At 34.4% G+C, this 15,344-nt stretch overlaps 1 protein-coding gene across 2 annotated transcripts in view; it reads left to right on the top strand.

Annotated features, from left to right (window-relative positions):
- Positions 1-12,583, top strand: part of LOC124411417 (wiskott-Aldrich syndrome protein family member 3) — a 59,495-nt gene extending 46,912 nt beyond the window's left edge. Inside the window, exons 2-9 of one of the 2 annotated variants that reach the window (XM_046890514.1) lie at positions 5,702-6,038; positions 6,569-6,722; positions 6,829-6,943; positions 7,519-7,551; positions 8,596-8,891; positions 8,985-9,295; positions 9,738-10,160; positions 10,260-12,583. In XM_046890514.1, the coding sequence (XP_046746470.1) occupies positions 5,765-6,038; positions 6,569-6,722; positions 6,829-6,943; positions 7,519-7,551; positions 8,596-8,891; positions 8,985-9,295; positions 9,738-10,160; positions 10,260-10,441 (1,788 nt within the window). In that variant the 5' untranslated portion in view covers positions 5,702-5,764 and the 3' untranslated portion in view covers positions 10,442-12,583. The remainder of the gene's footprint in view (positions 1-5,701; positions 6,039-6,568; positions 6,723-6,828; positions 6,944-7,518; positions 7,552-8,595; positions 8,892-8,984; positions 9,296-9,737; positions 10,161-10,259) is intronic. The other variant, XM_046890522.1, reaches the window with a different exon arrangement.
- Positions 12,584-15,344: the final 2,761 nt, after the last annotated feature.

The raw sequence follows: 15,344 nt of genomic DNA, 5'->3' as shown, positions 1-15,344 counted from the left end.
ACATGCATTGTTACAGTAACGTGACTGACTTCATCCTTAACAATCCGTGCAATATGAACCCTATAACGCTGGCAACTCTTTAAAGTCTACGAATTGTACGTGCAGGCTTTACAAACTCGATGTAGGTATTACAAGTAGGTACAGTCAGGATATATTCGTGAAACACATAACGTCACGAATTTCGATGTGTGTGTTTGTTCGTTTGCAAAGATATGCAAAGATTCTCGATGAACCGTGAACTAATCAATCCCCTTCTCGCTTATGCATACGTGTACAACCTCTGTCGATAAAGTAGAAGCTCGATTATCCGAATTCAAATCGAAAAAACAGACCGTATTGAACATCTAAATACAACAACCTCTTTCAAACACCAAACGATTATCTCATTACTTTGTCTTTGGATTTATGTAGTCGTCTGTTGACAATTCAGTATAAAATAAAACAATTCACGGTTCGCATAATTGAGGATCCGAATAACCGAGGTTCTACTGTATCTAATCGAATTGCTGTATCTGGTGTCTCGTAATAAGGTTATTACACGCAGCTTCGCATATTAGTAAGTGTGGCGTAGTTGTGACCTTATACCTTCGAACACCGTTCTGACTTATTAGTATTACGTTACCGCCACATCAGGCAAGCCGCAAACCATAAAAGAGAGCGCTGCTATTTTATACCTACCTACCTGTGTATCAATTATGTACCGAACAACTGTTACGGACCGAAATAAGGTCATGATTTTATTCTTGGACATCTCTCTCACCGTCGTGAATAGTCGAAACGGTTGTTCTACATAAGAAATATTTAAAAGAAATTTGAGTAAGATTATTATTTAGTTTTTATACTCTGTATCATGTAAGTTATCGAAATATATAGGAAATAATTCAAACATCTCTAATGTAATAATATATTTTGAAGAAAGGCAGGAATTTAGAGAAAAATACTAAATATTGTTTAATTTACTAAATAAAGCGAAAAAAATTGTTTTCTTGATTATTTAAAGTAAATTTTCAGGTTTCAATCTATAAACCGTACTATTTATTATTTTTATAATCAATCTTTGTTGAATTAATTGACATTTCTTTGAGTGAGGAAAGAAAAAGAAAATTTCTTTCGGCGTACCATTCGATAGATTATTAATTGTAAAGTGTTTTCAGAATCGTGTAATCTGACCCGTTTAAGAGGTTTCACAGAAGTCTGTCTCATTCTTTCGTAAAACAACGATTCGTTTTGACATTTTCTCTGTTGTGATCGTTTTGATGTTGTAAAGTTTTACGAAAAACTACAAATTGATTAAAACATTCGCGAAAAAATGATACGGATTCCGATAAAAACTCTGAAATCGATCACATGATCCCACGCTGTGTATAAACAAAAAAGGAAAAAGAATAAAAAAATACCCTTCGATCAATACTTTCTCATCATCAAACGATGCAGTTCGATCTAAAATTTCATTAACGTGGCTGAAGTTAGTAACGTTATTTCAATAAGTCACGTTTTAAAAAAATCTTCATTTCATTTAAAGAATGTGAAAAGTGGTGAACCGTAACAAAGTACAACATACTCATATTTTGGAAACTTGACGTCCTAATTCCAAGTCAATGTAAAATTGCTAAACAAATTATTTAGCCCCCATCCTTTCATTACACTAACGTTACTAACTTCACTTTCATTTTCATTATCGCATCAAATCGCAGTCTGTGAATGAACGAGTGAACCGGCGTGCGTAATACTTACTATACATTATACCATATGTATATATACAATTATACATATACATGTATATATAACTGTTAGGTATAGTGAACTGTTAAGCCTGCACTAAATGATATTCACACATACGCACACACACACACTACGAGCCCGAGATAACAAGTCGGCGATAGTGAGTATAATATATATGTACCTACATACTATACCTACGTTCATATGCTGATTGTCAGTATAAGGTGAGTGCAAGGGGTTGTCATGGGGGGTTTGCTCGCGTGACTCACGCCTGCTTGCTTCCCGTTCGCGTGCGATTACACACACACACACACGGGTCACACGCATATATATGTATACATACATACATACATACATATATAGGTACGTACTACTGTGATATGTAATCTACGAGCTAGGCTGACTGCGACAGCAGCTGCCGCTGGCTACCGCTGCTACGAGTTGAGTTGTGCTGGCGATTTTCCATCCGCCTTTTTACCTACTCCTTAATACTCTTACAACTAGCGAGAGTGCATATCTTGCTGCATTTTGTGTATTTATTTATTTGTTTGTTTTTTTTATTTTCATATATGTAGAATTGCCGCAGTGTGTGGCAGAAATAGCTCTGGAAATAAGATAACTAACTGCGCAAGAGTTATTATACTTACGTATTCAGTGTATATTAAGGAAATAGTTTAACAATTTTTATTACTTTAATATCTTTCTATCGGTTTGGCGATGAATCGTTTTGAAAATTGATGCATTGAATTTAAGTTGAAAAACGCGAATATATAAATAATAATAATATTATAAAATATAAGATTAATATATATATATATTATAGAAAATTATCATTTATTTTTCAGTTACGTAGAGTAAAACTATTTAAATATCAATAGATGATGACGAATGAGTTGAAGTTAGTCAGGAGCAAGTTCAAACCTTTGTCGATACTCGTTACTTCTAATCATAATTATTGAAAACAAGATATTAGGATATTTGAACGTAAGAAAAATAAAGTAACACCCCACCCCCTCCCCCCGCCCCATACAACGAAATAAGATCATAAAAATCAAACTCTAATCGGAGTAAAAACCTCACACATACACACACAATACTCATCTTTTTTACAATTACTTACATACTAATAACGCGTCGCGAAAACAATTGATTCAGTACTATTAATTCATAATATACATATAACTAGTTATAAATTTGATCGCGAAGCTAAATAGATGAGGAAAAAACTTGCCGAAATTCTCGTGGGGATCGGAAGCGATATGTTCTAGTGACGCGTGCAAACAGCTCATCACGATAAATTTGTGAAACACACCCTTTGTTTGCACATAAGTCTATTTTATTATAGACCCAGGCTCACGCTTATCCTCCCCAGCTTGTAATTGAATCGGTTCGAGTTTCGATCCTTGATTAATTAATTAGTACGTCGATCCACGCACTCCGTTTCGGGTGAGAATATAATGAAATTTCCGCAAATTACCGGTATGGAACTTCCGGAGACCGAGGGGAACGTCAACCCGCTTCTTGCTATCTTGTACCCAATCCGTGACGTCACTTCCGATCACATTCGTGCGCGTAAATACGAGGGGTCATTCACTTGGCAATCAAATGAATCGTTCCAATTTATTTATATATACTGATTTTCTGCCATTTATAGCGTTTTTTTTTTTTTTTTTTATCTTTACCTTATCGATTTGCAGATTTTCTTCGATCACTTTCAGTGATTTCTATAATCATATCATAAAATCACGATGGATCAATAGAAATTATTCAGAACGCTCGGAGGTCATTGTGAAATCAATGGCAATCGTTCGGTGAATTGAAAATCAATGAAAGTGCACGTAAGACGAGTATGATGGGATAAAAATAAGTAGAATATCAATGATTTGAAATAATTTTTTTGCGTTTACTCTAATTATACAGTTATAACAATTTTTAATACTTTATTTAGCATCTCGTTTCCAACCGGTTCCAAACCCATGACTTCCTTGTGTGAATGGTGGTCATATCTATGTTCAACAGTTTCGACAAGTCCTGATACGTCGTTCTTCTTATCTGTTACGTCTCTACGAATAATCAGCAATTTCCGTACGTCGAACGTTGAACGCATTTATACGTGAACACGAGTTTGTTACCACATATTACGCGCTGCAGCAGTTCGTTTAACGACCCCTTGACTCTTTCCCTCGATCGGACAGCCTAAGTGTTCTGCCCTACTTGCTGCGTCATGTCATGTCAAACGCCTGACAGCAGTGCAGTTCGCCGTATAGAGATTAGCTGGAAGAGCAGTTATTTATTTATTTATTTATTTATTTTTTTCAGTAAGCAATTTATTCGACTTAAGTATCTTGTGCATATAACTTGAGTTTTCTAAGCACTGCCTATAGCTCTACCATCAGACACGTGATATAATATTAATATTAATAATGGATGTAATGAAAGTTAAAGATGAATCGATTTGGTAATCTCACATTTTGTGCAGACCGAAAAATCTTGGATATCGATGAATTATAATATAATACGATAATAATTCTTTACACCGTAAACAATAAATAAAAGTTTGCGACAGTAAACTAAACACAAATTCTGGTCCAAATCAAATCATCTTCGAAAATTGAACACAATTTTTTATCAGATAAATTTCGATTCAATGATATATATATATATATATGTATATCCTTTTTTATGGTATTATATTCTCGATTTTATATTCACACTCGAATAACTCTAATATACAAGGCACATCCGCTATTCATTTCCCGTTGAAAGATTGTGTCTCCGTTTGTACGACATAATTAATCACACACTAACCCTTTGTGCGCGATATGTGACGTGATATAATATCCGTGATGTTTGCGCAAATGTTTTACATATTATTTGTAGTCGGCAGTGTGAAATGACTAACGCGCTACCATATATAATAATGTTGATGGATATCGTGGTTTTATTACGTATTTATCAAACGGAACAATGTGAGACTGAAATCTTGTCTTGTTACTATTTTTCAAAACCAATTCGTATACCATAAACCCTTGAAATTCTTCGAATTTATGGATTTTTTTTACAACAATCTCACTCAGGGACGAGGTTCAGTATTTTCCTTTACTTTCGTTCCCAACAGTAATGATTGTGTTACACCGCATTATATGATGTATGAGTATGAATTTGCGTTTTTTTCTTTTTTTTTTTTGTTCACTATGTATACCTAATGCGAGTAACTATTCGAAATATTGGTAAATTTTTTAGCGTTGCAAAGTGTTACCAGTCTCTGACTAGTCAGATATTGGTTAAAATCAACACTGAATTATTCTAATGCATAAAAAAACCGCATTGATTCTCGAAAAATCTAAGAATCAATTCCGACAGATACTTCGTTAGATTAAACGCGTTATTTCTGCAAACGGAAAGCTTCCAATTTTTAAGACAGTAATTGCTCCAAGTCCTTCGCGTTTCTTTGGCCTCTTCAATCTCGTTGTTAAACGGATTTGTTTGCGTCTGTAATTACAATGCATGTATGTACAGACAATTATGATGCCAATTGGTGGATTAAAAATCGGTATCCATTATCATTTCTAATTTAAAAAATTTAGAAATCTGTACGTACTGGATTGTGCTGTCAATTTCACAACCAATATTGATTGAAAAAAATTCAAATACAGAGTGCCAATTTATTTGGATTCTTTTTTTTTAATTGACGATCCAGTTTTCAACATCTGGATATGGAATCGATGGCACGAATTGGCTCAATTCAGCTGAATTATCTATTTATTTGAAATTAGAAACGGTCGTGCCAACTTCTCTGGCGTATCAAATGCGAAACAAATGGTTTACTTGAAAAATCTTGGGATTCGAGATAAGTGCTCGAATTCCACTTCACTGCAGTTCGCGTAATGAACCGAATCAGAATTGCACCACTCATGGTTAAATTACCATTCAATTCCACTGACGGCGAGTATAATTGCATCGTATTCTTGATTTTCAGGTTTCCAGAGATCGGTGAGTCGACCTTGAAGGCTGATTGGGAGGCTTGGCCAAGGCCTTCGTGATGCCACTACCAAAGCGTTTGGTAGAGCCAGTGCACGTTGCACGTGGTACAATTCCGGACGATTTTCCTCTGCCATCCGAGCTAGAAGCAGCGACAAATGGCACCCTGGCAAATACTGTGCGACAGTTGTCAAGCCTTTCGAAACACGCCGAAGATCTCTTTGGGGAACTGGCCAGGGAGGCTCATGGACTCTTTGACCGAGCGAATTCTCTCCAAGCTCGAATTGACAGGCTCGCTGTCAAGGTCACTCAGCTAGACAGCAATGTGGAGGAAGGTTTGTTCCCGCTAAATTACTTAGACTTCTCGCTGGAAAATATTTAAAGGAAATGTTGGGAAAATCGTGAGAAGGTACACAAAGCTGGCTCTCGATACAGATGTTTGTACCAAAACAGTTACCGAAACTTATCCAAGACTTAAACCCTTCTCTAGAACATTCGAAGTTTGGGGATATTCACACTCTGATTGACTTTATCGATTATTGGATTATTCAGTTGTCCGACGTTATCGATCATACGATAAAGTCAATCAAAGTGGGCAACCCTTGAATTATTCAGAAAAAGGTTTGCGTCTTGGCTAAGTGTCGGTAACTGTGTCGGTATAGGAAACTGGATTCAGAACTGACTGTGTATGTGAAATCAAGGAAACATTTATGCAGAAACCTGTTTGTACTCAGTGCATGACTGATCGTAGTTTTTTACGATTTTCATATTAATCATTCGTATAATCAATTTTTCTGTTCAGTCGCTTTTAGGCAGTTTTTATCTCGTCGAAAACTGTTAACGACTTTGTTCAATATTGTTACAGTTTCGTTACAAGATATCCACATGAGAAAAGCTTTCAAGAGTTCTGTGGTGTTTGATCAGCAAGTTGTTTCGAGAGACACCATGCCAACTGTGATGACGGAAACTTATCAGCAGTGTGACAAACCGCCTCCACTTGATAAACTAAATATTTACAGGTATGACGACTCGGTAGAATTGGATAATGACTGGCTTTTTATTCTCTGATAATTGATCACTCGTCTGAAATTTGGTCTAACGTTACTTTTTACTGTGAATTTTCAGAGAGGATGGCAAAGATGGTTTGAAGTTCTACACGGACCCAAACTACTTCTTTGTACTATGGAGACAGGAGATACTTAAAGATACTGAAAAAATGCTGCATGATCGAGGGAAAAAGGTGAGGAAATTGATACTTAAAGTAATTTCGATAATAATGTAGCAAATTTATATTTTATCAACTACAGGCACAATTTATACAAGTTTTCATTTTGGAATAAATAAAAATAAATTGAAAATCAATACAATACTTCTTCATCGACAGTGGAGAAGCTGAAGTAGTCTAAATATTTGATCAGACTTGTCGTTTTCAATTTTTTGCCAAATAACTCACTATTCATGAGAATCAAAAAAGTTGAACGAATAGATAAATATAAAGCAGATTTCTTTCATTAGAAGTTCGCGTTGCTGCTTCTGTACTGAAATTGTAATGAACGACGTAGAATTTTGATTATGGTATCTTTTTCAGCGCTACTTTATTGGATAAATCGCTCAATTATAAAGAAATGAGTAATTATTGTTGAAATTCAATTCAATTTCATTACACTTGACTTTTATTTACCTTAGAATTATTTAAAGCACTAGTGATCTATTAATATAATCGATTTACAAGCTGAAAAATGTGTAATCAATAACAATTAAATAACCAAAATATTTCTATGAAATACTGAAACCATTAAATCCCCTTGGTTATAGACCGAGTCTGAATATGCCGAACCGTTCAGAGAGGCAAGTCAATGGTTTGGATCTTTGTAGTTTTATATCCCTTGTTCAATTCGTATTCAGATTATTAATTATCAATCACATACTCATTCTTAATCAGCCTCTCTCACTTTTACGTGGTTTTACTTAAACAATTCAAGTATGTGCTCATAGGTGTTGCGCTAGCTGCTCGCTTCTAAATGACCTATGTAGTTCTGCTAGGGATAGAATATAAATCCATATTTTTAAATATCTGTCTTTCGAAATTAAACATGCTTTTATACAGTATTACAATATATGCTCTTTATCAAAACTATCCAGACTTGTTTATGATCAATTGATATTAAGCATGGATAAATTTACTTTTCTACTGAATTCACGCAAAACATCAATTCTCTGTGTTTGTGATTATAATATATTGCACTTTATTGAAAAACAAACACTTTGCCTTTGCTTGTTACTGAATCTAATTTTCATCACATATTCACGCAGCGAAGCATTCATTTTAGAAATTTTGTGTCGAAATATCTTTATTGAAAATATTTATTGAATTGATAATGTTACTCATCAATGTTAATTGGACAAACCAAAATTGGAATAAAGTAGTTTCCAAAGATTCAAAACAAGTTGATTTTTATAAATGCTCAAAGCCAATGATTCACATGCTAGTAGGATCATCTCGACCTCATTCAGTTACATCTCTGTACCAAATATAATTTCTTGGGAAATAAAAATGAACTATTAGAATAGAAGATGATTTAGCTTCCATACTTTAACTTCACACTCTCATTTCCTATAAGCTAGTTCCAAATTCAAAACAATCAATGCAGAATTACAGTTAGTATAATACCAAGTGGAATACAATAATCATAAATTAAAAGTTTTCTCAACGCTACTGACGAAAAATATCTACTATTCACAATAAACCACAATTTGATACTTGGTGTTTCTATATCTCTGAACTGATTGTTTGAAAAACATATCAATTTAAGCATTTCGTCTGCTTCCACAAGCACCCATCGATTGAGTGCCTAATTCAATATCTGTACCAATACTTTTATGCTGTCACAGCCGCATAGGCCTCGGAACGAAGGAAGTGGCAGCGGAGGCGGCAGGCATAAAAAGCGTGTGAGGCAGCCTCACAATACGAGGGAGAGACAACGACAGTTAGCCGTCGGCCATGGGGAGTATATAATGCCCTCCCAAAATATCCAGTATCGATCGACTCACAAAATACCTGACGAAGCATCACTCGGAATGGTCATGACGGAGCAGCGGCCTCCAAGACCAAACAGCATAGAATTGAGACGAAGCTATCCGACCGAAGAGCAAAATATGTACAGTCCTCCGACTTCTGATCATTACAGGTAAGTGTGTTGAACTATTTTCGTTTCTTTTTTTCTTGTTTTCATATGATATTATTATAGAAAAACAGATAAAGTTTCGCATATTGTTATTAGGGCAGCAAATTACGCGGCTCAGGGCTACGATGAGAATCTCTACGGTTCGCACTACGCACCTGGCCAGAGCCAGCATGGCAGTGAAACATACCAGAGCCCCGGGGGTCAAAGTACCCCCAGCAGAAGTGGCCGGTCCAGGCCTTCGCAACCTCCGCCAGCTCCGCCTAGTAACTCGTCTAGTAATTCTACCCCGACTGTTGTATCGGCGAATAATACCCCAACTAGAGGAAGATCCATGAGCACTGGAAGGGATACTTTACCTCCGCCACCTCCACCACCTGGTGAAACTATGTCACCGCCATCAATGAATGGTAAACAAATTTCGATTGTAATGATTCTAGGTTTTCAAAAGGTAATGTACGAGTTGACAACTGCAAAAGTTGGCAAGTTTTGGAAATTTATATCTCCGCAACTAATCATTCAATTCGTTTGTTTTATTCAATAGTATTTCAATCGAACTCTATTAACATTGTTTTTTATTCGTATCGATTAATGAGGAAGCATTTTTATTGACAGTGACATCACCAATTGGCTCGGTAACATGTTTCCGGTGCTCGCAGTGTTTCAAAAAACGGCCAAGCCGATTTTCTTCGGATTCAATTACAGTATTCTTTGAGGGTTTATACTCTGTGACACAATCTTATTTTTTTTTTAACTAATACTGTTTGTAAATTCAATTCAGAGTTTTGAGAAACTTCTCTCTTCACTTGTTTGCATTCTTCTCGAACACTGATGAAATATGTCTTACTGCAGGATCTATACCGTCGCATTTACTGAATCGGAACGGCAGCCGCTCGAACAGTCCATTGCCAAGTCATCACTCAACTCCTACGCCGCCAAATCACACCAATCAACTTGGCTCCGACGACACCTGTGATGCTATGCCACAAGACCTACCACCACCGCCACCAACCCCTGATCCAACTCCGCCAAGAACAGTATCGCCTCCTTGCAATATTCCACCTCCACCACCGCCGCCTCCTCCACTTCCAGAATCCAATGGACTTTTACTGCCGATGCCCATGACGAACGGTGACATCGCTAAAATGATTGCCAACAATCCGCCAAAATTGACGCCGCCTAAAACCATGATCGATGGACCACAACGAAAGCCTGTCAACCCGAACATTCCTCTGGTTGATCCAAGAAACGATTTACTGAAAGCGATCAGAGACGGTGCGTAGATTACTTCTACTAAATGTGTCTACCACATTTGTTGTGGTTTGTTTTCTTCTTTCGTTTTCGTTCTTGAAAGTAAAAGCAATTTCATTACAGGTATAAAGTTACGAAAGGTGGAAAAGATCGAACAGAAGGAAGTGGAACGCGTGAATGCGCTCCACGACGTAGCATCGATACTGGCGCGTCGAGTTGCAGTAGAATTTAGCGACAGCGATTCTGCGTCGGAAAGCGAATGCGACAGCGAAGGTTGGGGAGAACAGGAGACGAGTTTGGCGTGACCCCATAGTTTGCCGCCAACTGCAACTGCCTCTTAGGTAGCCAATTGTCTCAGGTGAATTCTTCTGACAAACTCTCTGTTTAAGTCGAAATACACGATTGTTGACAAGAATTAAAAAGAAAAATGGGGATATAAAAAATAACAAGAAAAAAAACCCAACAACAGCTGATGTAGGAGTTACGTAATAAAATATGCAAGTAAGTGCGAGTGGCCGGTTATCTGTACAATTACAATGTAATCAGTGTAATGGAAATACACGAAATTTATACATCTCTCCTCGTATTATACTATATACGGCGATGGTATATGAATTTCAATGATAAAACTTAGATTGTGAGAGGATAAAAATAAAGAAATTTTAAGGATCTCAAGGTGGTTTGCAATTATGTCCTTTCTTCGCTTGAGATGCGGTAGCTCGTTGATCGGAAATATTCCATTACGTGAAAGCAAAATTCAAAACGTTCGGTAGAGAGTCAATAAAGCGTTTCTTGCTAACTGCATGATGATATTCAAATCCCCATCTGATGGTCGGTAAATTTTCGAAGAGCTAAACATTGTAATCAATAACTAAATTATACTTTGGCAAATCAATAGAATTCGTAACAAACAGTAAATCAACATATAAACTCTTGATTATATGTGATTAAAGGGATCCGTATTTTTCAAATTCAATCATAATAATTTTTTGATTTGTAATTGGTTTCTCTTAAACGTGTTGATAATGAAGCGCGATATTGAGGAAACAGCGGAAATTCGAATATCGTTCGTATTACACGGAATTTTGAGCAAAAATCATAATATGCAGCCAAACGGATACGAATCTACTCACCTTGTATTTACATGCTAATGCCTGTATCCTATATCCCAAAAGTAAGCTTGTAAAAATCACAAACGTTGTTCTGAAAAAAAATTTCTTCCATGTCCTAATACTTGCATTATAATTGAGTTGATAATTTGATTAACAAAACAAAATACTCTGCTAGTTTCGTAGAAGTTACTAGCGACTTCAGAATCCTACATAATGTTTCATTGCACTGATCGATAACTTTTCAACAAAAAATCTTTGAACACAGCTCTACTTTGTTATACCTGACCTCTTGTTACCTTAGTTAAGCACTTCAATGAGCGTTTTTATTATTAAAACAAATATTAAACTCTTGGAACTCCTGCAATTGGTATTTATTTCAACATCGGTTAATCGACGTTAGACGATATTATAAACAGTGAGTTTTCATACTTACGCACATTTAATGGTTAAATGATGAATAGAAGTGGATTGATGCTGTTTTTTGGATAAACGAAAAGGCCTCTATGGCACATTCCGCAGTAAACTATGTATAATAATATGCGTAGATCATGAACCTTACTTTAAAGTTGAATTGTTTATATATGCTATAATAATATAATAGGTGAATGCTTAATGTAATTAAAATTATTGGAACAGTATGAATTACTTATAAGCCAAGCCAACCTAAATGCAAAATAGTTTTTTGAGTTTGTTTTCCTGTTTTTTTCGTTACCTTTCTTTTTTCTTTGTATACAAGCATATAGATTATTAAATGGGGCGAAAAATTGATAGATTTTAAATGTAATAGGTAAGAAATAAATGTAGTAATGAAAATCACTTTGATTGTAATGTACGGTTACTTCAAATTGCGTGATTTGTGTCTTAGATGTTAATAATAACTTGCAAATTCATTCGTGCGCTTTGTCGGACCTTGTAGCATATTCAATGTCCTTAATATCCACAATCCATAAATCCGAAAAAAGAAATTAGGTATATCTTCAATCATACCAGAAATATCCTGAAGCTGATATCCTTTTTAAAGTCGAGCCTGTGGAATTCCGTTCAATCGACGCATACAAGGACATTGATTACTGAATTCTTCATGTTTACGACATTCCAGAACTATTTGAATAAAGAAAAAAGAATAACAGTTTATTCATAATGAATGTAATAAGTGGTACATTGGAAATAATATTTGAAACTATAGCGTACTGTGAGTGTATCATCAGTTGTGAAAAAATTACAAAGTTGAACGTAACCGTATGACAAATATGATGATAAAGTGTTTCTTATACAAAAATCGAAAACCAAAATACTCCATTATGTGTAAGGCGTAGGTTGTAATTATAATGAAAACAAAAAATGCGCAAGAAAATGATTATTTTCTAGGGTAGCAAGACATAAAAATAAAAAAAAAATTAATGAAGGCAAAAAACAACCCGTGTGTATTAAAATGTTATATTGTCACGATAATATAGCGGCCAATTTTAAAAATAGAAACAAAAAATGATTGTGATTTATTTTGCATCGATGTTGGTGGATGGAGTACGACGACATTGCGATAAAATAGATCTATCTATATATATATTCACTTTATACATACGACATATACATAAATATATAAATATATATAAATAAATCTATACTTACGTAATAATGATTTAGACTATGCATAATATTATATATTTTAACGTATAGTATTGGATGCTGTGCCAGGAAATACTTTTTTTTTTCTTTTCTTTTCCAATTAAAACGAACGACTGAATATCTGAAAACAGTTAAAAGACGTCAAATAGAGTTGAATTTGGTTTGGAATCATCGGGTCATAAAAGTGGTTTCACTTCTAAACGGAAGTTATAAACTTAAAATCGAGTTTCTGGCGCACAAATCGTTTCTAATTCTACCAAAGTACCGTGGAAAATTGTTCACTGTCAATATCACAACTTCTTGTTTATTTCTATTTTTCATACGTCAACAAAATCAGTTTAAAAATCAAAATAGAAATAAAACGAAAAAACCATTTTTTTTCCATTTCAAATTTTGACATATATCAAAATCAGCTCTACATTCCACATATTTTATATTCTCTACGACTGATGTAGTTACATATGAATATATTCGGAACCTACTAACTCGAATTCTAATCAATACTATACATGTAGACCTATGACATAAATTTATATTGACAAATCGGCAAGCAAATCTGCACGTAAGGCTAGCGCGTCTGGAACTGAGATCGCTTTGGGAAAAAAATTTCACGTATTATATAAATAAATGAATAGTACACTTGATGTACGACGTGAAAAGTGCAGTAGAATTTTTCGGTTTTTGAACACACCATAAAAAACGTGTAAGCATTCATTATCATTATTCTGATTGACGTGAATAATATTAGTACGTATTATATGTAGGGAACGCTTTTATTTACTGTCCACATATGTATACCTGATATGTGTGTGTGTGTGTGTGTATATATATATATACACACACATATAGATATGGACATACGTGCATTATATGCACGTATTAGGTTCACGTAAACACACGATAGGTTCGCTAGCTTTAATTGTAAGATGGCTAGATATAAATGAGTAATATAATTATTACATAGCTAGTTATTCTACGAACTACAACACAGTATTTAAATCAGAAATTTTATAAGAAGTGCTAAAGTTGAATACGGAAATATACTCTGATTATTGTATGGTCAAATTAACTAAACGTCAGGTAATGACAAGTAGCGTTACATTACATATTATTTGTATGATAATAATAATAAAAATAATAATAATAATAATAATAATAATAATAATGTGGATGCAGTTTGATAATATTGGTTCTATTAATGTATGTGCTGTGTAAATCTGGTTGAATCAACGTTTACATACATATTTTGCTACGTGTATACGAAGACGAGCATTCAATTTTACTTGTGCAGGTATATGAATTTTCCAACCAACTTTTTAAATCGTTGTCAATTACCGTATGTATACATGTGACGCGGGATAATTGATACATCGCATGTATAGAACACGTCAACGAAGAAACTGATAAATAAAAAAATTCTTAATCCCATAAACGTCGGCTTCATTAGACGCATGTGTGTGTTTTTTTTTTTCTTTCTATCTTTTTCTCTCTCTCTTACGAGAAAGGTACCTTAATTATGTTTATAACTATGACTTACAGACTTGATTGTATATTTTTGGTAACAAATTTTTTAATGGCTTTATCTTTTAACTTTATGAAAGATTCCTATTGAAAAATGTACAAATTTAAAGATTATTACTAATTGAAATTTCAATCTTCGTCATATTTGGAAATTCATTTAACGATTTGCTCGTTTATGTTACTCAGTATCGAACAATCACGGACTAAAAGTAGCGTTAAATAATAACCAGTTATTAAAACTGTAGTAAAAGCTACAAAATTGATTGTTCGGAGCCACTGCTAATTCAAAACTGTAAACTATTTTCGGGTTCGTTAAATTTGCACCCGTAAAGTCGTTAACGATACAAGTAATACACCCACGATTAACTGTAAGTATTAATCCTATTATTATTAATATTATTATAATTATTTTATTTTATTATATTTCTTGATTATATTCTTACATTATTAATTAGATATGTAGCAAAACTGTTCAGAGCCAAATGAGAAATTAAATAATGAAAGAAATAAAATAAAATAAACATATAAATCGATCGTGAAATTTAATTTTTTTAACTATAAGTCTTTGTGAATAATTCAGTGCAAAACTAATAGTAGAAAGTGTGAATCGTGCAGTCCTCTTAAAGATATATAGTAAGTATCGTAGGTATTTTAGTATAATTGTCGTGATTCACGGCTGAAATTATCAGTATTTATGTGTATACTTAAATGTAATTAAAGATTATTATTTTAAACTATGATTATGATCTGTGGATCATCCCTTGATGAGACTGAAGAGAACAGAGTGAATTATAGGGGTATAGTAAGTGGATACGTGCAACGGTACTATTCCTATGAACGTGAACAGCTGATCTTTCACCCCGACGACCTTATTTATCATCTAACAATAAACATTATCGTACAACTTTCTGTGATATCGTCAATTATCCACTATTATTTTATCCTAATA

This window comes from Diprion similis, chromosome 2 (assembly GCF_021155765.1).
Source record: "Diprion similis isolate iyDipSimi1 chromosome 2, iyDipSimi1.1, whole genome shotgun sequence".
NCBI lineage: Eukaryota > Metazoa > Arthropoda > Insecta > Hymenoptera > Diprionidae > Diprion > Diprion similis.
This window is presented reverse-complemented; position numbering and strand designations above follow the sequence as displayed.